We start from the raw sequence: 24,394 nt of genomic DNA on the forward strand, positions 1-24,394 counted from the left end.
TAGCAATAGTGTATGAAGCAAGATTTATCCTGGACAATAAATCAATGTATATATTATATAACACACTTGTTGTTGTCATATATAAGTCATTGTGTTGAAATTTGGGGGAATATATATAAATCTAATTTACGATCCGTTAGTACAATGCAGAAAAAAGTAATCAGACTGATAGAAGGTATGGGGTATTTGGAGCATATAAATCAATTATTTTTTAAATTATAGATACTCAAGTTTACTGATTTGGTTAAATTTAAAACAGCACAATTTATGTTTAAAGCTAGGAATAAATTACATCCAAAAAGCATACAAAAGTTGAAGAAAGACAAGGGGGATATATTGAAACTAAATTTAAGGAGGTTGAAAACAAGGACAACTTTAAAACGTTTGTGTATGTCTGTCTGTGGTGTGAAATTATGGAACCGTCTAGATCAGACTCTCAAGCAATGTCAGCATAATAATCAGTTTAAAAAGTTGTATTAATGTATATTAATAAAGGAATGTAATGATGAAGGTGATTGAAAACAGGATAAAATGAGGAAGGTATGATGAAACTTTATTTAATGGCTATTTGCAGTTCTATAGGGGGGTCTATGTTATAAAATGTAAAGGTAGATTTAAAATTATAATTTGTCAAAGATGCCAAAAGGATAAAATATGTCTCATGTAAAAAAAGAAATGAGTAAAAGAAGAAATAAGTTTGAGTAATAGACGAATGAAGTATGTGGTAATGGGGTGGGAAAATAATAAGCTTGTGCTTCATTCCACTCCATTTTCGACCATTTTGAAATATATTTATTATTATTTTTTTTTGTTAATGATATTTTATTTATGTTATTTTTGATTGAAAAATTAAAAAATCAAATCAAATAAAATAACTTTTAACTACAAAAATTCTGCTGCTACGGCTATCAGATCTGCCTCCTGCTTCATGAAAACTCACAGGCAACTTTGGGTGAGCGACCCAGAACCATAGACATATATAGAAATGCCTTTAAGTGGAGTAAGCTGCTTTGTTGGTAGCAGGCAATTGCGCTTATCAACCCCAAGAAAATTTCTTTTCTTGCTTGAAAAAGTTGTATGGTGACGCTTTATAATGTTACATGCTTAATAATTATTTTTTTGGTCTTAAGTTTAGGAGTCTTAAATTGGTATTTACTTTTTTTAAACAAATTTTAAAAAATTAAATAACTTTTAGAAGCTGACCTGGCAATCTGCAGGACATTGCATGCTAATCTAAAACACTGCTATGCGAACAATAAAGTAATGATACCTATCTATTTAATTTTAAAAATTCTATTTAATTTAATTAAAGTCCTTAATTTATATAAACCTGCATAATGTTGTACATATTGAGGTAATACTCACACAATCACTTTCTAAGACCAGCATATTAAAGTGTGAAAAACTAACCGGCACTAGTCAACAGCTTCAGCAATCTGAGTGCTCCACAGAGCATAGAACAGCATTGATCTGTACAGCTCAATGCAGATTAATGTTGCACTGTGATTTCTGAATAAGTCACGCTGCGCCGAGAAGTGCATGACAGCTTACTATTGAATTGACGTTTGTTGCTCATTGCTTTCTGAAATAATCACATTAAATAAAAATAATAATGCATACCAATCACAATGTGATAATGGATTTAGTTTTAGCATCCAAAGTCACCAGCAGCAAGTATTTATGGATGATGGGGTGGAGGATGAAGAACTTCCTGCCAGGCTTTGTGCAAATCAGACCAAGTTTGGATAGGAGCTGTGGAGTGATAAGTGTGCCTGCAGGAAGAATCATATTGCCTATGTCTGGTGAATGCTGCTCCACATATACATTATAAATCATTTACAGAGTCATTTTAGAATGCAATATCCACTACTAAATTCCAGCTTTTCTCCTTCCTATTATTCTAAGCCCTCTAAGGGATAGAGGTCTGCGGGTCTTAAGCTTTAAAAATTGAAAATTGATCAGTAGCTGAGCAGAGAAGAGTTTTTCTTTGCTGGAGATGACCCTCCTCATCATTAGCATTTACAGTGTTAGCACATGCACCCACAAGGCACTTACAAAATATAAGCTTTCCAATGATGGGGATGATGACCTGTGCCTGAATAATATTATACTTAATGCATTTTTTTTGTCAAATTCAGACGGAAAAGGTGTTATTTTCTACAAACAGTATGTTTTCTTTTTTTGATTTTGTACAAAAGAATATAATGTGTTTTGGGAATACAAGATTTGACATCAGTGGGGAGCGTTTGCTATTTTAAAACCTCAATTATGCAGTATTAAATTGTTAGTTCCAGGACATAAGTGAATAAGACATTATATTATATAGCATATAAAATATTATACTATTTAAAATATTATACTATTTAGTATAACTTAAATAATAACCTTAATAATAACTAAATGTCAAAACGGGCGGCATCATGGTGCATTGGGTAGCAATGTCGCCTCACAGCAAGGTCACTGGTTCAAGCCTTGGCTGGGTCAGTTGGCTTTTCTGTGTGGAGTTTGCATGTTCTCCCTGTGTTCGCGTGGGTTTCCTCTGAGTGTTCCGGTTTCCCCCTCAAGTTCAAAGACATGTCAACAGGTGAATTGAGAAGGCTAAAAATTGACCGTAGTGAATGAGTGTGTATGGATGTTTTCCAGTGATGTGTTACAGCTGATAGGGCATCTGCTGCTTAAAACATGTGCTGGATAAGTTGGTGGTTCATTTCACTGTGGCGACACAGATTAATAAAGGGACTATGCCTAAAAGAAAATGAATGAATGAATAAATGTCAAAATGGTTGGTGGCTGATTGGCTGTGATTCAGAAAAGTGATTCAATTCATACTTATCTGTCTTGCTATTGTGACACAGTAGCTGTGCTCTCAACTGTTAAAACTGAATATTTAACTTTATAATTATCAATATGGTTATAGTAAGTGCATGTATCTGCATAGTTATGCAGACCTTCATATGAATTGAGCAATGTGTGTGCACATACACAAAAACAATTTCCTTGAGTTTTTGGACGTTTTATACCATAAAGGAAGGAGTTTTATAACATACAGACTGTATAATGTATCTCCCTACCCCTAAATCCAACAATCACATGAAACAATATGCATCCTTACATTTTTAAAAATATTTTTCTCATGGGAACCAAAAAAATGTCCAGCAAATTACAATGTGTCCTTTCTTTTCATGTTTTTATCCTGCAGGAGAGAGGATTGGATGAGAGTATTGGACAGTAACTGAGGATTGGTCTGGAAGGGAACGGAGCACATGTGTATTTTTTCTTCGATGACAGGAGTAATCAAGCTGTGTTTGAAGGTCTGAAGGCAGACATGTGCTGGAGGATTTTTTCAGCATACATCGGTGTCCAGCAGCGACAACAACATCCAGTATCACAGACTATGTGGTTAGCAATGCGCAAAAAACGTCTCCTTTTGCACCACCAGGACTGCTGCAGTCGCAGAGCTTGCAACATTTCTCTGTGGATATTGGTTTTTTGTTGGTGTATGATGCTTGTCCGGGGGCAAGGCTACTACCCCACAGTCAATACACAGTATGGGAAATTACGGGGGGCGCGGGTTCCGCTGCATAGTGAGATCCTGGGACCAGTGGACCAGTACCTGGGAGTCCCGTATGCCACCCCACCGGTGGGTGAAAAACGATTCCTACCCCCTGAGCCACCCTCGTCTTGGTCCGGGATCAAGAATGCCACTCATTTTGCACCAGTGTGCCCACAAAACATTCACAATGCTGTTCCGGAAATCATGATGCCAATTTGGTTCACATTTAACTTGGATATAGTTGCAACTTCTATACAGGATCAAAATGAAGATTGTTTGTATCTAAACATCTATGTTCCAACAGAGGATGGTGAGTGTGTCGGGTATAACAAAGAAAAGATAGTGTCTCACTATTACATTCTGTCATTTCCTGTGTTGTGTTTGAAGCATGAGTTGTCGTCTGGCGCATGCTGTGTCTGTGCACATCATTTTCATTCCTCATCTTGACTTGATCTGCCATGAAGTCTTTCCATCAACTCTTCCCTTCCATGCCACTGTTATAGGTTCCTCTTTTGTGTTGTTCAAGAGAGCAAACCAAAAAGATAGAAAGAAAGTCAGAATAAAGCAATCAGTGAGCAAGTAATCTTTTTTTTAATGTTAGAGCTCAGATTTTAATCTGACATGAAGTTTGGATGTAATGATCTTGGTGCACCTCCCTCTCCTCACTGTCTTGACTGTTCTGGGGATTAGTTATCCAAGATTAGCTTGCTTGATTCCAGAATGAGCCTTTTGTAGAGTTGTTCAAATGTTCTGGAACACAAGAGGCCTGTGGCATCAGTCCTAACCATGTAAGACCCTTTACTGTCCCAGTTTCTTCTGTTAAAGTTCAAATCCTTTCTTGTGGAACTTAAGATCTTTAGGCAAATTTGGTAATCACATTTGCATTCACAAATACCACCCTAGCATAAGAGCATTTCTCGACTCAAAGCCTTACGAATTTGAAACAATTAGCTCTGTTCCAAAATCATGTGAGCTGCCTTTTTAGGATATCTGCTGTACATGTTAGAGAAAGCTCTGATGGGGGCAGATAGGAATGTACAATCTTCATTAGGGGAAGGAAATACTTTATTAAATCTGGATTTTTCATCGGTTTAAAATGTGGATTTTCACATCAGTTAAAATATGTCAGAAAATAATGTTTTAATTTCCTCAAAAGAATATTTCATGCTTGGCCTGGTTAGATACATTTTATTGTTAATAATACTTTTGTGCCAAGTGAATGAGGACTCTTAAAATATGGTAAAACTCAGATGAAACAAAATACTCCAGGAATTATTTAATTAAGTTTACATTAGCAAGATCGTCTACATCTGAGATCACATATGTCCCTATTATAGTAAGGAAGGAATGTTGAATTTTGTCCAAAAAAAACAACATTCCAGGGCAGCACGGTGGGTAGCACAATTGCCTCACAAAAAGAAGGTTGCTGGTTCGAGCCTCGGCTGGGTCAGTTGGCATTTCTGTGTGGAGTTTGCATGTTCTCCTCGTGTTTGCTTGGGTTTCCTTTGGGTGCTTCGGTTTCCCCCACAAGTCCAAAAACATGAGGTATAGGTGAATTGGGTGAGCTAAATTGTCCATAGTGTGTGAATAAGTGTGTATGGATGTTTCCCAGTGATGGGTTGCAGCCGGAAGGGCGTCTGCTGCGTAAAACATATGCTGTATAAGTTGGCGGTTCATTCCACTGTGGAGTAAAAAGTAAATGAATGAATGAATAAATGAATGAATAAACAACATTCCTAAAACTGGTGAAAAGAACTGGCTTACCAATTAGTTCTGCTGAAATTCTTAAGTGCACATTCAATTTACACTTTTCTGTCCCATGAGGCCATGGGAGTGATGGAAGTAACTGTATGTCGCAACATTATGAAGCAACAGTATGTCACAAATACTCCATGATGAATGCAGTTTTTTTCTGAATTGCATTTTTATTATTTAAAACATACTGTTTAATTGTTGCAAAGTCATTTCAGTCACATCTTTAGAAAAAAAATCACATACTAAAAGAGAACAGGATTTTAGATGCTCTCATATTACACATAAATATATACCATAGATTGTAAAACATTTCATTGAATACTGAGTTTTCTTGCTATTTTCAATGACATACATTCATCTAACTTTATTTAAATAACTTTATTTATATAACTTTATTTTGTCCTCTATTTTTCAGTGAGTTTGATGTAATGCATTCTGTGACTGTCTTGGCTTTGAAACATAAATGCATTATACCATATTAATTAGACAAAAATTACATATCTAGGAAGCAAGCATAATATTTTGCCTACTTTGAAGCAGGTCTCTGATATATACAGTACATTTCTGTCTAGTTAGTGCAATGTTTTGGAACAGAGCTATTTTGTAATTCAAAGCTAGCAATGGGAAAAAAAAATCATAAAACCAATATCGACTTTTGTATAACTCTTACATTCCCAAAGTACATTTGGCGTATTGTACAACAGCCTGTGCATTTGTCTGTAAATCCGGGATGTCATCAGTGAAGGGATTGCCATTTCTTTTACGCTTGTAAAGGGTCTTATATAGCAGTGCATGTGAACTTAGGCTTCCTGTGTTCCAGGGTGCAGCTAACAATTCCACATATTTTGGAATAATTTCTGCCCAAATGAAAAAAGTCCTCAGCTAATTTTCTGGAAAGGGTCTTTTTGTTGTTATTGTGGGGAGCGGGAGTGACTTTGTTGCATGTTTTCCTCAAACGTTTCCAGAGCCTTCTGTTATTTTGTAGTCTTTTATTCATTTTACAGTCAAAAGAATATCCAAGGAATGTACCAGAAAACCCAACAAGAAAATATGTAGAAAAGGAGGTATGTAAGCAAGCCAACATTGGAGTGAAATACTGTGAAGAGAGCGACTGGTACGTCCTCTCTTGCCTACGGGATTTCTCCATCAACCACAGAGTCATGTTTGCTGATCAACAACAACAACAACAACTTAAAAATATAAAACTCTCTATAGCTGTCAATTTTTGTCTTAAATTATGTATTTATTTATTATTTATTTTTATTTAATGTGTGCTATATGTAGGCAACTGGTAATACTGGATTTCTGTGAGTTTCATTCACATAAAACAGTATGCTATTTTTTGTTGTAATTTCTTTAAAATATAAATGTATACATACAATTGATAAACTATTTTGTTGCTTAATTTAAACTATTTTTATTTACAGTAAATATTTTGTAGTATTAGTGAGACTGAGAGAAATTAAAACCAGATGAAGCCATCTTCAAGACACTTTTGGTAACCTATACTTGCTAAGATACCTGAAAAGCCATGTGCAAGTGTACACAGGACTAAAGTGGCTTTAAACACAAAAGATAGTCGCAACACAATGTTTTAATTTCGTAAATAAAAGTTCATTGATAATGAATATCATTCTTGATAGCATCTTCATTTTACAGTATTTTTTCACAAGTGTCTAGAACTTAGATATCTGTCTTGGAGATGTTGGCACAATTCTTTTGGATTTAGTCTGTCTCAGTTTGTTGTGTTTCTTCGTGTGTTTTATACCAGATCAGATCTCTTTGTGGAGCACTGGCTGAAAAGCTTAGTTGACTATTACAGCTTATGGTTAAATGAATCTGTGTAAATGTAAACTGTTATTTTTTAGTGACTACTGCAAAACAGAAATAATTGACATATAAATGTTGTTTCAACAATGTTTCAATAATTTTGCCACTACTGTGTACACATATAGGCAAGGTCATGGTACTACATGTGATAATTTAGTTTATTTATTTATTTTAGTAATGTGCAATATGAAAAACAAAGATTGATAGAAATATACAACTTTTTTAAACAACTCTAGATAATCTTGACAATATAACGATAAACGATTCAGAGATAATGAGAACCATTCATGTTGCAGCTTGTAATGGGACGTAATGGGAACAGACAACACGATACAGTTTCCGAAATTCTGATCACATTCTCACTTCTAAGTTCCACTTATTGACACTTGGTCAGTTCCCCGTTTTATTAGACAGGGTACCCATTTAGTGTCTTTTTTTGATGCTCAGTATAATTCATTCAGTGGGTAACATTTGATGTATCTTTGTCATGATGATGAAATTACATATTAGGGTATAATTTTGCCATTATGTCATACTTTGACATATGTCATACTTTACTGTCAAAAAGTTTTGCAACATCTAAACCCTTACCATAGGTGACAAATAGCCAGCCCCAAGTGATAAGTGAATTGAAATTTTGAAAATCATGCACTGATGTTGGACGAGAAGACCTGGCTTGCAGTCACCACTCTAATTCATCCCCATTATTAGGTTAAGGTCAAGACTCTGTGCAGCCCAGTCAAGTCGCTCCACATCAAACTTGCTCATCTATGTCTATAAGGGCTTTGGTTTGTGCACAGACATGTTGCAACAATAAAGGGCCATTCCTAAACTAAGTATGAAATTTTGCTAAATTTTGTTATGCTAGCGCATAAAAAGTTCCTTGAACTAAACCCTAAGCCGAGCACAACCCCTTGAAAAACAACCCCACACTATAATCCCTTGTCCACTAAACTTTTACGTTTGGCACAGTGCAGTCTAGAATGTATGCAAACTTTAGTCTAACCCAGAGTCATCCATTGGATTGCCAAATACTTATTTACTGCTTGTGGGTACAGTGGTGCTTTGCTTTACACCACTGCATCAGATGCTTTGGAAGCAGTTGCTTGGCCATAAAATCTTGGAAGCTTTCTACACACTGTTCTAGCTAATCTCACAAGGTTTTGAGGTCTATCGCTATTGACAAATGTTGGCAACTTCTGTGCACTGTGCGCCTTAGCATGTGCTGATGTTGACTTTACATGGTCTACCCACTTTGTGGTTGAGTTGCTGATTGATTCTGCTTTAAAAATATACCACTAACAGTTGACTGTGGAATATTTATTAGAGAGGAGATTTACCAAATGTACTAATTGCACAGGTGGCACCCTATCACTGTACAATGCCATTTGAATTCATTGAACACCATAGAGTGTTATATTTTTAAATAACTGATTTTAATGCTTTGGATGGGGTGTCCCTAGCTTTTGGGCAATATAGAATATGTGGTATATGATTTATACTTGAACAAATATTATGGAGCACCTAATGCCACCCCTACCCCAATGCTAACAACTCACAGAATGTAATGCATGGTCATGAGGATTTCTGCCATAACAATGCTTGAAGAGATTTAAAGGGTCACGAAACACCAAAACACATTTTTTGAGCTGTTGACAGTCGTATATGTGTCCCACACTGCTAAAAACACTATTAGGACACCTATATTTCACTAAAAAGTGTAAATTTGTTGTTTTTGCATTATTTCAAGCAAATTTGTACTTCCGGTTTGAAACGAATTTTTGAAGCTGCGTCACGGCCATGACATAATAGCGTTGTATTCCAGCGTGCAGACTGGGCGTCTGTGCCAGAGTGTGTCTTATTACGTCTTACAGTGTGATGCATTAATGCATGAGTAAGGCTTGGTTCAAACTAATCAGCGCGCTCTATTGTTCAACTTCATTAATATTCATTAGTGTCACAGTGCTTAGACCAAAGACACACCACGTTGGATTGGCAAAACAAGCATGAAGTGTTGCTTTTATAGTTTGCTACAGTTAAGTTTCGTTTTCATTTTCTCTCTGTGAGAGCTCAGACTCACTTGTGGATTACAGTGTACGCGACGCTCGACAACAATAACTTACGTGTCTAAGGAAGAACATTGTTTACCTGAGAGCTGTTCTCATCTGCAAACACTGAGATCCGGATTCGCTTGTAGTATTCTCTTCATAAAGACGCAGCTCTAGTTGCTGGTGATTGTCCTGTCTCTACAGATTTGGTAAGTGAGCGAGCAGTGCTCTTTGTTTATTCAGTTTGTTCGTATCGAACAAACTATAACACCGAGTGTAAACATGTTAGCACTACAACCAAACTTTAACCTCGTGTGGGGTTTTTACCGCATTTTGTGACTGGAATAACACAAGCGGCTTTCTGACGCTACCTGCCGTGTGCATCTAAGTTTCCGGGAAATGCGGAGGTTTTTTTTTTCTCTCATTCGCCGTGCGGTATCAAACATTGCATGAAAAATACACGCTTAGAGCAGTTCCTCGAATCAAATATCTCGTTTGTCGCGAGGGGCATGAATGAATTCCCTGAATAAAAGACCCAAACTGCAGTTAAAGTCCACCATTTAATAATTTGGCAAATAATTCGACTACACATGTCCATGTAGGTTAAACACCATCACTTTCTCATGTGTGTTTGTGTGTATTTTGACTCTGAAACTTGCGCGTGCCCAAATAGACACTCCGACACTATCCCACTTTTCTTCCTCCGACACTCCCCCCTAAACAGAGCTGGACACGCCCACTTTTCTGACTTTTTGCAAAGTAGAGGTGTGAAAACACCCTGCTGAAACGAGGGGGTTTCATGGCCTTTAAGTAAGTCATTGTAAATGACAATGTTGATGTGTTTGATCTTGATGACATAGATCTGTAGCCCTGCCCTCTAGAGCTCATTAACTCTGAAACTCAGAGTCAAGAATATATTCAGCATCAGAATGTACAGTATGTACAATTATTGTATGTACAATAATTCATACGTCTTAACCTTGGTAATGTCATAGCTTGCTATGGACCTGATAACAGTTAAAACAGCCAGTATAGCCCAACAACTGCCAAAAATACAAGTGACCTAGCAAACTAAAGCAGCTCAGCAGGTGAGGAAAAAAATAGAAACTGCCAGACATCTTCACTCAAAGGTTTTTTTTGTTCTAAACACACAAGAAATGTGCTGCACATGTGTAAGTTTCACTAGGGGAGACTCCAGTTTATTTGTTTGTATTTAAGCTATCTTTTTACAGTAGCAATTCACCTCATGTGCCAGCATCTGTGGTCACTCCGTTCTTTTTTTTTTAATAATAGATTTACTGTCATATAAGCATGGTTCAATATCACTGACAAAATTGACCCATTTTATGTATCAATATTTGTTACCCAACAACCAGATTTTTTGGATTCTTAGTGGCCTCCAGGTAGTTTTGTCTGACTTGATTCCCATTACTACCTGCCGTGTGCATCTAAGTTTCCGGGAAATGCGGAGGTTTTTTTTCTCTCATTTGCCGTGCGGTATCAAACATTGCATGAAAAATACACACTTAGAGCAGCTCCTTGAATCAAATATCTCGTTTGTCGCGAGGGGCATGAATGAATTCCCTGAATGAAAGACCCAAACTGCAGTTAAAGTCCACCTTTTAATAATTTGGCAAATAATTCGACTACACATGTCCATGTAGGTTAAACACCATCACTTTCTCCTGTGTGTTTGTGTGTATTTTGACTCTGAAACTTGCGCGTGCCCAAATAGACACTCCGACACCATCCCACTTTTCTTCCTCCGACACTCCCCCCTAAACAGAGCTGGACACGCCCACTTTTCTGACTTTTTCCAAAGTAGAAGTGTGAAAACACCCTGCTGAAACGAGGGGGTTTCATGGCCCTTTAAGTAAGTCATTGTAAACAGATTGTGACAGATTTGTCTGACTTGATTCCCATTACTATTGACAAAACAAATCAATAAAACTTGGTTTAGTGTATAAACAAACAGCTCTATCAGCAAACAATCACTTTGTTGGCGCACTAGGATCCCCACACATACCACAGTGTGAGCATCCCGTAGTGGCCTCATCCCGTACTAGCACCTCTTCAAGCAGCAACCCAAGTTTTTTCATGTTGTCTTTCATCTAGTTACTAACGAGGCACACCACTGCTTAGTCACAGTTGGCGACCTTAGGAGAGCAAGGTGCAGACTAAATCATCCAAATACGAATGTCAGATGCACGTACATAAATACACAGATTCCAGGCCTGCTCCTCTCTCGTCTTCATATGCTGGTTCTAGCCAGCAACGGATCAGCAAGAACCAGTATGGGAAGAGCAAGAACAAATGTGAGATTAGCTCTAACCAGCATGGGACAAGAAAGAACCAGCATGAGACCAGCAAGAACCAGCTATGGGCAAAAACACACACCTGGATTAAAACATACCATACCAGTATATGCTGTTTTGTTTAACAAGGACAGGTGTGGTACCCAGGTGACACTTATCAGTGCTTGTGCAATTCCATCCTCCTTTAGGAAGGGAAACTAAAGGGGTTTAGTTCTCAAAAATGCTGTTACTTGGTGTTCAATCAGCTGAGAGATCTTTGTCAGCGGTGCCTTTTTTTGTGCTGGGAGCCTCAGGCTGCATCCGAAACTGCCTACTACTCAGTAGGTACTACATTTGAATTTAAACGTACAACTCGGCCGTTAGAAAAGTACGTTCTATACAGTATGAGCGTGAAAAGTATGAATGGAATTCCGACATACTACATCCACCATTTTGTCATGGTCATGTGACCTGCCTGCGTCAATTGCTTTACTCCTATTCATGAATTTGCTCGCGGGGCATGCATGGGATGCGCACTCTAGAATCTCGCCGGAAGTAGTAAGTCATCCGGGTACTTCTCGCATACTGTTTTTCGAATTCTATGAATTCAGACATACTACTCGGCTCGCATACTGATTTTAGTGTACTATATAGTATGGAAGTATGTGGTTTGAGACGCAGCCTCACAGAGGTATCTACTCCACCTGCCCGCCTTCAGAATAATAGCTTCAGCTCCTCCAGCTGATAGTACACTACTGTCTTCTGCTTTTCTCTTTTCTTGGTGGATAGTAGCAGGCTTCGGCTCCTGGAAGATAGCGGTGACTTTCTCAGCTATTTCTCCTGCTCTACTCCATACAGGCAGACAAACAATTGGCCAACAGGACAACTTTTCCACCCTTTCCTAAATGATAGATACCCCAGCACCTTGTGGCTGAGAGGTTCTCACCAACAATAGATACATCCCGGTCACTCGGTTGCACCAATAGCACTGCTCTTTGCCAACCCAGCAGCAAGGACATCTGAACAGTGTGTCCCACCTTCTCCTGGGTTTCAGCACCACTACAATCAATTTAATGGCTTCCTAGCCACTGGAAGACAGATAACCAAGGAACCTTTCACATATTTAATTGTTTAATGAACATTAATTAAAACATACTGCCACTCACAAATAAACAACATAATGTTCCAGATCGTATGTCCTCTCCCATCTCCCTCTGTCATTACTCTTAATTTTATGCTTCTTTAGTTTCTTTGTGGAACTCAAGACTGGTGTGGCACCCAGGGGATGCTCAACAGCATCCATGCAATCAGCCTTGTTCTGTTGCTATGGCTCTCAGCTATGGACACCTTCCTTGTGTGACACTTCATTATAAAATGTCTTCGTCAATTAAGTCTGGGTGTCGACACCTATCATTGAGATCAAAGGATTACCCTGTCCAATACAAAGAGAGTGCTTTCCATTAAAAAAGTAACCCAAAGCAACAGGGTGTAATGTGCAGTCGGCATATGGTTACGATAAATGTGGTTTTCTTTTAGATTTGGATAATGTGTAATGTATTATATATAATATATTATCTCTTAAAGCTAACACAGACAGAAAAGCAGCAGGTCACTTTAGGTCATCAAACGCTTACGCATTAAACTGAAATAATTTCATGTTATTTCTTAATAAAAAAGGTTATAAGTTCTGAGTGTAATATTAAACAAAATGCACCAAAACAGGTTTAAGCTTCCCCCACTTCCATGAAGTGAAAAAAAAAATGATATGACACGAAACATTTTACTTTAAAGGAATGTTCACAAGACTGTCATGAGATCTTTGTAATCATGACAAGAGACGTTATTAAGTGTCATTATCCTCAATATGTCATTTTAAATACAAAGGTAATATTGTTTAAATAGTCTTTGTCATAACATCTTATATGTAACTTATTGCATGACAAAATGTATCAAAACCTGTCTTTGTATTTGTCATGACAACTTGACAAACCCCATCTTAGTAATCCTACACAATACCTAAACCAAAATAATACTATAAATTATGAACTACTAATAAGCAGCAAATTAGTGCTTTATTGAGCTAATAGATTTAGTTAATGGTTTGTAAATAGTGATAATTAGATATAAATAATAAAAAATAAAGTGTGACCACAAAACCATGATCTTTGTGGTGACACTACTACAGCGAATTTTGTTGAAGCACGCTTTAAGCAGACTACCACAACCTCATCCAGCTAATATGCACTTTTAAAGAAAACATCCTGGCTATAAACTCAACCCACGTTCCCAGAAGTAGGGAATGAAGACATGTGTCTGAGACATTTTGGGAGATGCTAGACAATCAATCATTCTAAAGAATAAGAAAATGTGCTAATAAATGCATATAAGTTGGCAGAGCACAGCTCCACAGGAGAGCATGCTTCAGCCTTTAGCTGCTGAAGAGCCGAGCACTCAGCTTCTTTTTTTTTTTTTTTTTTTGGAGACTCGGCTGCTGTAGCAAAGGTGGCACACATCTTGGTTAACTTCTTTGTAACCTTCAGAGTGTACTTAAACATGTGTCAGAAACCCTTTGGGAGATTGAAAGCAAAAAAGGCACAGCAGCATGCCTTTGATGTGAAGTTTGCCAAGCCTAATGTGAGAACACAAGCATCTGCAAGGGCGCTACCTTGAAACATCCCCAGCCTTTTAATTATCAGAATATGGGAATACTTAAGAATTTTAGGGGTTATAATTATTTCTTTGTACCAAGCTAATATACACTAGGGATTCTTTTTATTTTAATTGATTTATTGAATTGTATTGCCCCTTGAGATGAATCATCTCATTTTCTAGGGGGTTCCTCAAAGCATTAAAGCATGTTGGGGAAGCATACCAGTCCCAAAGTGGAAGGACACTGTGGAGGCCGCCTGCTACCCAAATGGGGAGACCTGGTGACAAAATGGACATATGAGCTAGCCCTAACCAGGGCGAGTGCTGCATATGATTAGCTGGTAAGCAGGTAGAGAAGACATAGGTCCATCTGAGAAGTCCATTCTGTGGCTAGAAGATGCATATTGGATTGCCAAAGGGGATTGCGCATAGCTGGCACTAATTCTCCATGCGAGCTGACCAACTGGGCATACCAACATTGTACTGAGCCAGGCACCCGCTTCCTCCACCAAGTCGGGTGCTGGGAGCCTCGGAAGAACACTGAGCACAGCAGTGAAAGGGCAGATTCTGCCTCCTCTATGTGCAGCGCTTACAGGTTCCACAGCTGATCTATAAAGGGAGTGGTGCGAACCTTGGGCATTTACCCAGATAATGTGAGAGCTGTCCGGACTGAATTCCAGGCACAACACATCAACACAACCAGCAGAGCTGTTTTCATAGATTTTTACCCTGCAGAGCTGTTTTCAAATTTTTAGGGGTGCTGAGTCGAGAGGCTCGAACATATCTCTCTGTAGATATGTCACCATCCTGCATTATAGTTAGCATATATTCGGCTAATAGACTCTACTTTAGGGCATAGGCATGCCTTGTAGAGGGTGCTCTAGCCTAAGTGATGATGTAACCACCGAAGTCAGTAGATCACCTAAGTCTTCCATGCTCTCCTGCAGTCATACCAACACTGATTCACATAATTAAAAACATCTCTTGACTCTGGTTTATTCCCCACTTCATTTAAGCAGGCTAGGGTAACCCCACTGCTAAAGAAATCCAACCTGGACCATACGCTACTTAAAAACTACAGACCGGTGTCCCTGCTTCTATTCATGGCCAAGATTCTGGAAAAAGTAGTGTTCAATCAAGTCCTGGACTTTCTTACCCAAAACAATCTCATGGACAACAAGCAATCCAGCTTTAAGAAAGGCCACTCAACTGAGACTGCCCTGCTCTCGGTCGTGGAGGATCTCAGACTGGCTATAGCAGACTCAAAATCATCAGTCCTCATCTTGCTGGATCTGTCAGCTGCTTTTGACACTGTAAACCACCAGATCCTGCTATCTACGCTTGAGTCACTGGGCGTTGCGGGTACTGTTATACAATGGTTCAGATCTTACCTCTCTGACAGGTCATTCAGGGTGTCTTGGAGGGGAGAGGTGTCCAACCTACAGCATCTAAACACTGGGGTACCTCAAGGCTCTGTTCTTGGGCCACTTCTCTTCTCCATCTACACGACATCTCTAGGACAAGTCATCCAGAAACATGGATTCTCCTACCACTGCTATGCTGATGATACCCAGCTATATCTCTCTTTTCATTCTTTTGAATCCCTCGGTTTCAGCTCGCATTTCAGCCTGCCTGTTTGACATTTCACACTGAATGAAAGTTCATCATCTTCAGCTTAACCTCGCGAAAACGGAAATGCTTGTAGTTTCTGCCAACCCGACACTACACCATAACTTTTCAATCCAGATGGATGGGGCAACCATTACTGCATTCAAAATGGTGAAAAGCCTTGGAGTAACAATTGATGACCGACTAAACATCTCTGACCACATTTCTAGAACTGCTCGATCATGCAGATTTGCACTCTATAACATCAGAAAGATCCGACCCTTCTTATCTAAACATGCAGCTCAACTCCTTGTTCAAGCTCTTGTTTTCTCCAAACTGGATTACTGCAACTCTCTACTAGCGGGGCTTCCAGCTAACTCTATCAAGCCTCTTCAGCTGCTCCAGAATGCAGCAGCATGAGTGGTCTTTAAAGAACCTAAAAGAGCACATGTCACTCCGCTGCTCATCCGTTTGCACTGGCTGTCAGTTGCTGCTCGCATGAAATTCAAACTTCTGATGTTTGCTTACAAAGCGACTTTTGGCTTTGCTCCTTCTTATCTGCTCTCACTTCTGCAGATCTATGTGCCAGAAACTTGCGTTCTGTGAATGAACGTCACCTCCTGGTTCCATCCCAAAGAAGGAAGAAATCACTTTCCCGAACGCTCGCGTTCAATCTGCCCAGTTGGTGGAATGAACTCCCTAACTCCATCAGAACGGCAGAGTCACTCGCTGTTTTTAAGAAACGACTGAAAACTCAACTATTTAGTCTCCACTTCACTTCCTAATCTGCAATTGCCTCTCTGGATATACCACTAACTGTAAAAATTACTAATACTTTCCTTCTTAGGCTTTACAGACCTGAAACTTGCCTATAGCACTTATTCATTGTTGCTCTTATAGTTGTGTAAATTGCTTCCTTGTCCTCATTTGTAAGTCGCTTTGGATAAAAGCGTCTGCTAAATGACTAAATGTAAATGTAAATGCTCCATCTAAGGACCACCTTTAAGGAGGTTATAGAAATCTGGGTGCGGGTGACAGAGGGTGCCTCGTCCCTGAGAAAGGAGGTCCTTCCTCTGGGAAACAAGCCAGGGAGGTGCCGTCACGAGGTGAGTTGTGGAACTCAGGTTTGGTTAGGCCAGAAAGGTGCAACAAACAAAACCTGATCCTCATCCTTCCTGACCTTGTGCTGAGTCTGTGCGAGCAAGCTCACTGGGGGGCCAGCGCATTCGTGTCGAAGTGAGTCTCAGTCAGGGAATAAAACAACTGGCAATGGACATTTTTGTGCGAAGCTACTAGGACAACCTGGGTTTTCCTGAAGTGCTCCCATATCAGCTGGACCACACCAGGGTCTCCATAAGCATAAGCTGCTATGAGAACACACTAGCTGAACGGTTGAGCTTGCCCATGATGTTAACTGCATGCAGTGATTTTAGCCACGTATGACTCCAAAGGAGCAGATGGCGAGAGAGCTGAGACATGTGGCGTGAGTGTATACCACCCATTCTATTGATACATATGCTTCCACCACCATCCTGTCCGTCCTGACCAGCACGTGTTGCTGCTCAAGCACTGCTAGAAACCAGCGGAACAACAGCTATTTGCAATTGATATGCTAATGCAACCGGGGCCCGGTCCATGAACCTGCAGCTGCATGCTCATTGCACACTTAGGTAATGTTCACCTGGTACATGCCTGTGCACAATTCCGGTTTAAGGGCCGGACCGTAAAGCTAACACTGAAGTGGTCTCATATGAAGCAACCCAAGAGGCATGATAGCGGATGCCATATGCTTCAGGAGCCTCTGAAAATGTTTCAGCAGGAGCACCGTAATTCATTTGAGATGTTTCAGACAGGATTGTACTAGCCTTGCATGCTCTTTGGTAAGACTTTGCTCTTCTCTTGTTTGACCCGAAGCCCTAACGGGTCAAGATGCTGGAGCAACATGTCCCTGTAATCAATTGATCACTAGGTTGAGCTAGAATAAGCCAGTCGTCAAGATAATTTAGATAATTTCACAAATGCCCGCAAACCAAAGGGGTGCTAGGGCACTCTTCACAAGCTTGGTGAAAGCCTGAAAAGACAGGGAGAGCCAAAAGGGAGGACTTCTTACTACCATACTTTTCCTTCAAATGCAAACTGGAGAAATATCCCAGAAAAAATGGGGACATGAAAATATGCATTCTTCAGATCCATTCCTGCAAAACCAATCCTGAGGACGAACAAAACAAAGGATTCACTTCTGTGTATATTTCCTGAATGGCATTTTGTTTAGATAGCAGTTCAGGACGACTTGTCAGATTGGTCATAACCCACCGCTCTTTTTTGGCACAATGAATTGTAGGCTGTTATATCCACCCTTTATCTTGGCTGGAAGGACCGGCTCAATTAGTTTCTTCACTAGGTGGACTGCAATCTCCTTCAACCAGACAGGGCCTTGACCATTGCGAAATACTTGCCCGTAAACTTGTGAGGCTGTTTGTCAAACTGAATAGCATAGCCAAATCTGATTGTCCAAATAAGCCACTGCGATGGGCTGAGCAGCGATAACCAGGTTAACATCATTGGTGCAATCAATGATGCACCAGCGGTGGCGGAGTATGGGATTGGAATGTTCACCCCTGGAAGCGGTGCATCAAAAATAAGAGCAGAAAATAAGAGTCTTTTCCACCTTTTTCCCTGGATCGTGCAATGAAGCTGGAGAAGTGAGAGAAAGCTGATGTAACCCTTGTACAGCTTGGCCAGCACCTAAATTTGGTATTGATAGTAGGTTGCCATATCATGCAAAGTGTAAGACGTCGTGAAAGACTCAGATAACCTACATGTCTTGGACTGGAGCATCGGCTGACTCCTTCAGCTTGTGCAGTAGTGTGCTCCAAGATAGCTTCATAACCCCTGGCCACGTCAAGGGTGGTGAGGGCAGAAGTACACAAAGACTGGGCAGAGATAGATGGCCTCTATGCCTGTGTGAGCTCACTGTGCACCTCTGGGAAGAAGGAGGCGGGAGGCTTAGAGTGTTTGCTCCTCTTGTTAGCTCCCTTGTAGCACCCATTTAGTCGCTCTGGAGGTGGAACTGGGGGACAAGCCATCTTCAGCTTCTATGTCAGAGACCTCACTCACAACCCTAGAGAGTGGCAGCCCACCCTCTGATGCTGCAGTGGACATTTGGTCCCTGGTGTCATCAAGCGTGAGTGTGGCCTTCCCAGAGGATGAACCATCACACTTTGGAAGCTTGAAGGAATCACATTATAGAGAAGTGAGGGATCCGTAAGCCCAAAGGCGGCAAATAAGGCCTGCCTGAGTATTACCCAACTTGCGAGGAGCAACAGGGGTGGCACTGCCTTTTGCAAGAGCAAGCTGTGCAACAGTCATTCCCTTGCAGTGAGGACATCAGTTGTCTGTGAGCCCTGCAATACAAGTTTGCTGCTTTCTCTCTGGAAGACAGCCTCGCAAATAGGTTGCTCTCTTCAGTCACCTGTGGGGCTCTAAAGTGAAAGTCTGAAGCACGCTCTCTCAGGTGCCAGTTGCTGTATATACTAGCGATGCACAAATACCAGTATAGGGTATCGGGTTGATACTTGGTTAAAATACTTATAGTTATATTGTACATTAAAGGCCGATACCACCCACTGATACCTCTCAACAGTAATTCACTACATGGATGTGATTTGTTGTCCTATCTGACTTCAATGTCTTAATGTATTAATTAATATACTATATATAAATATATAAACATTATAAATATATAAACATTATATATAAAGTCCTTATAAACAATCAGTTTATAAAATACTTTATTAACAAATCTATAGGCGACTGAAGAAGAAACTGAATATGAATATTATATAAGAATATTATATAACTGTCAGCTAGTACCAGCCTCAGTTTTTCGACTTGACTTGTGTGGCATCTACGTATCGATGTCTGGATGACAGCGAGAGAGAGATGAGATCAGACCTCAGAATCAATGTTGCTGCACGTCACAGTTACTCTACTGCAATTTTTAAATATTGGCTTATGCAAATTAAATTTTCATTTGATTAAAAGTCAAAATATCGCCAGACAGACTAAGCAACTTTCGCTTTTGGAAGAAATTGACTGCAGTGATAAAAGACGCATACACAGAAAGGATACACTCTTGTAGGCTAGGTAACACTCTTGTAGTATCAATATCCATAATTATCATGATAATTTTAGAGGATTTTATACAATCCCTTTGCTCAGCTGATTTAACACATATTGTGAAATGCTTTAGCTGTCTGACAATATAAATAAAATAATAAACAAAAGAACAATCTTAATTCAGCATTTACTGTTAAAGTTTTCAACAACCAAAGACATTACATGTTATTGGATATTATTGGTCAACATTAGAAAAAATTTAACTAGTTTGGAACAAGTAAAAGGTGAGATAATAGTCCCAAAATTTTCAGTTTTGGATTAACTCTCCTTTTAATGGTGAGTATGGTAAATTTAGGGTGAAATATCCTTTAACATATTTTATTTAGGGATGCTAAAGACTACTTGATGATCTATTGATTGTTAATCCTTTAATCGATAGACCTTATCGATGACTAATTAGGCATGGACATGTAAAGTTTTAGTTATGCTTTGCGGTGTGAGACGGGTCCACGCATTACAACACAAAGTGTGTGCAGTTTACCTTATTATTCTGTCACCCCTTTTATTGCGGGACGAATAAAAGCCTGTTATGCGCAGATCTCCGTTATATATGTGGATGTTTTAACCAATTTTATCTGACAGACTGACACGAATATGGGCCTATGCGGACTCTGATTTTATAAAGCGCATATCACGGTCAGATATGTGGGCACAACTGACACAACAAGCCTCTGAGCTCTTATCATCCTTCAGACCGAGTTTAATCTTCCGAGGTAATCTATCAATACTATAAGTGCAGCAAATAGCCTGTACAGACTGTCCAGCTCATACTGCTCAAATCGCGCTTTGTTAATGAATTAAAGTGAAACTGTGAAAATAGATGATGGATTGTTTTGGCGCTAAAGCATATAGCAGGCTTTTTTTAAAGTTTGTAAGGCATGGCTTTTGAAAATGATGACTTGAAACTCTGCTGGGTAGTTTCGTAGGTTTACCAACACTTGTTTGGGTTTGTAATTTCAATGCATCTTCATAATGGTGGCATTGTTTTAAATGATGAAACAGGTGTGTGTTGTTGCTTGCTTTTGATAACACGAGTCATCTGCGCAGTTTGCAGTGCACTTTGCGCTTTTTGTGTCGGATTGCAAAAAACTAAGTAGCTCAGGACTAATGAAGTCTAGTGACGTTTCTTGTCAATAATGTCTGTGACTCTGACCTTTTTTACCTAATTTTTTTCTTAGTCCTTCCAACAGACACTGTATGACTGCAAACTTGCATTCTGCGTATGGCACTCGGAAGGGCAGGTTGCGAAATGCCTGCGCAGCATTATACATAGTGCGTAAATATTATCGAACTGTCATTATTGTTTTATCCTGAACAATTATAGATTGTATTTATCCTGATGATTATAGATATCGAATTATCGCCCAGCCCTAGATAAGGTCTATGGATTCGCAGGGTTATCAGCAATGTGTGTATATTTTTGGCTTGGGACAGCCTTCTGTTAAAGATTTTTGTGTTCATCCTTGCTACATGCAAAAAAATAAATAAATAAATAAAATTAATTGCACTTTCATTGAATAATAATAATAATAATTCGTTACATTTATATAGCGCTTTTCTGGGCACTCAAAGCGCTTTACACAATGGGGGGGGGGATCTCCTCATCCACCACCAGTGTGCAGCATCCACCTGGATGACGCGACGGCAGCCATTTTGCACCAGACCGCACACCACACACCAGCTGTTGGTGGAGAGGAGACAGAGTGATGATATGCCAATCATGATATGGGGAGGGTTAGGAGGCCATGATGGACAGAGGCCAGTGGGCAGATTTGGCCAGGATGCCGGGGTTAAACCCCTACTCTTTTTCGAAGGACATCCTGGGATTTTTAACGACCACAGAGAGTCAGGACCTCGGTTTAACGTCTCATCCGAAAGACGGCGCTCACTGAGCAGTATAGAGTCTCCCCGTCACTATACTGGGGCATTAGGACCCACACAGACCGCAGGTTGGGCGCCCCCTGCTGGCCTCACTAACACCACTTCCGGCAGCAACCTAGCTTTCCCAAGTGGTCTCCCATCCAGGTACTGACCGGGCGCAGCCCTGCTTAGCTTCAGTGGGCGACCATGTGAGAGTTGCAGAGAGCTAGCTGCCAGCAGAAACCAAATCTATCTGGTTATAAAAAAGTGGGATCAGTTTATCCCTAGTATATACTCTACTAATTATTGTGTATATCTTTAATGATAAAATTAATGCTGTAAAGCAAACAAATATCTAGTTTTGTGTCATTAATTCTTACTTAAATTTAGCACAGCTGGAATAAATAATAATGATAATAATAATAATAAAAATAATAATAATAACAACAACTTTAAAGGTGCAACAACAATCATGTCTTGTTTGTTTTATTTTTTGATATGACAAGCGGAAACAATTTATTCTAAGGATGTACAAATTCATTTGAAATATTCAGTCTGCCATTATTTATTTATCCCAAAGGGAAAATATTTAAAAAAATTGAGAGGTTTTTAAAATAAAGTGAGTCACATTCAGGTAACTGTCACCATTTCAAAACCGACAAATACACTGGAGTCTTCACATGATTTTACATGAATGAATCCTAACTTAATTTTAAAGGAGTAAAACCCAACACTATCTTAAGGCAATTTGTACATTTTTAATTTAGTGGCTAATCTCATTCGTACAATTTAGTATGATTTGCTCATCTTCCAGGCAGTTGGGGGTTAGGGGTGGGGTTTGTTGGCACACCTGCTTTAACAGTAACTGAAATAGCCACTAAACTGTCAATACGTAAAATTGTTAAAAGCTCGTGGTCCAAAACCTTCCAAAAGCAGCATAATAACAAAGTATCTGTCTCATTTGGGTGTTGAAAAAAATGGCATTGTGATTTGCAGCAAGTCATGGCAGAATGTTCCCTGGAAAGCTTGGAGAATCAGAGAATTGGAGAAACAGTCTTAGTCTCCTGTGATCTTGTTATGAGAAATGTAAATAACAGCTAAGCATCAAAATCAATGTCTTTAGACAGCAGCAGCTGCTGCTACTGAACTATTGACAAATAGCATTTCGAGAAAACTACAGCTTGGAACAAATTTGTAGCGAGTTTGTGCTGTCGGTTAAATGATCTATTCTATGTGGTGTGAGGGAAATTCTTAAGGGAACAGCCCCTCCCTAGAGGAGCTGTCTGTCTGTATATGGGTCACGAACAAGATGAGCTAGCATTTGCTCATTTAATTTGTTTTTATATGTGTAATGTACTAACATTAGCTAAATCTACAAATATGCCTGATAGCATGAAATCAAATAATTTTATTTGAATGCTTTATTTATTTTAAATAGATTAGTTAGTGATTGTGTTATGGTTTCCAGAAGGCATTTTTATAATGATGTGTTAGCTTTATGTTTATGTGTTGATTACCTAATAGCATGTAATATTTTAACAGCTAAATTTAGAACTTGCCAAATAGACATTAAAAATGTGAATTAGTAAGCCTATTCTAAACTTTGGTAAGGGTTTTAGTTTTTAGAGTGCAGTGTTCATAATCACACCAAAAAATAACCCATTAGTCTCAACATGCAGCAACATGAAGTTTTATGTAAATTCTGACAAATTTGCATAACATGAAATCAACAGCAAGGGTTGCCAGGCAACAATATGCTTGTGCCGTAAGAACCTGTTGATGGTCTTTCCACTCTGTCGAGCTGTTTCAATTCAATTTGCCCAAGGGATTTACAAAAAAAATGTATCAAGACATTATGATAGGTTTGACTGTGAATTGAGGTAAACTCAAGCTGAATAATACACCCACAAAAGATATTATAGTGAATGAATGCTATTAATTGCATGTAATTGTTTCCCTGAAAAACTATAGCACACATTTTAATTCACTATACCAGAAAGCTGGTTTTCAAGTTTTAAGGTATGCACAAAACCAACAAAACAATAATGCCTGATTTGTTTTAAAATGATAGATCTAACCCTACAAAATTGATCTGATGGCATTATGCAATTGCCTTTTTATTCATTCATTCATTTTCCTTTTGGCTTATTCATTCACATTTATGACGTGTCGTCATGATTATAAAGATTTCATGAAAGGTCTTATTAACAGCCCTTCAAGTAAAGTGCTAAATACATTGATTATGCTGTTATAAAATTCATGACATTGATAATGGCTTTATGACAATCATATTTATGACAGATTTTGGACATGCATTGTTGTTTTAGTAATATCAAGTTGTCATAGCAAACAATATATGCATTTAAAATGACATAACGGAGCAAATCACACTTTATAACAATTTTCATAAGCCTGCGTAAACTCTTATTCACATTTACGACATAAAGGATATTTGTCTACTTAAAGAATAAATGAAATTATAACAAAAACAGCAATAATGTTGCTATGGATAATGTTTCAGGTAAAATATTAACATAGCACCAAAAAGGATAGAATTAACATCCGGAGCGCAATGACGTGGTGCAAGTTGAGTGTTTTGCATGTTTGATGTGCTTCAC

The 24,394-nt window shown here is 39.0% G+C and overlaps 1 protein-coding gene and 1 long non-coding RNA gene across 4 annotated transcripts in view; one reads left to right on the forward strand and one right to left on the reverse strand.

Annotated features, from left to right (window-relative positions):
• Window positions 1-24,394, forward strand: part of nlgn3a (neuroligin 3a) — a 300,140-nt gene that overhangs the window by 85,012 nt on the left and 190,734 nt on the right. The window contains exons 2-3 of one of the 3 annotated variants that reach the window (XM_087280595.1): window positions 3,200-3,863; window positions 6,313-6,372. In XM_087280595.1, coding sequence (XP_087136721.1) covers window positions 3,326-3,863; window positions 6,313-6,372 — 598 coding nt within the window. In that variant the 5' untranslated portion in view covers window positions 3,200-3,325. 3 annotated transcript variants of the gene reach the window in all.
• LOC147840793 (uncharacterized) overlaps window positions 1-24,394 on the reverse strand; it is a 110,673-nt gene that overhangs the window by 61,053 nt on the left and 25,226 nt on the right. The window lies entirely within an intron of this gene.

Source organism: Danio rerio, chromosome 14 (assembly GCF_052040795.2).
Source record: "Danio rerio strain M-AB ecotype USA chromosome 14, GRCz13ab, whole genome shotgun sequence".
Lineage (NCBI taxonomy): Eukaryota > Metazoa > Chordata > Actinopteri > Cypriniformes > Danionidae > Danio > Danio rerio.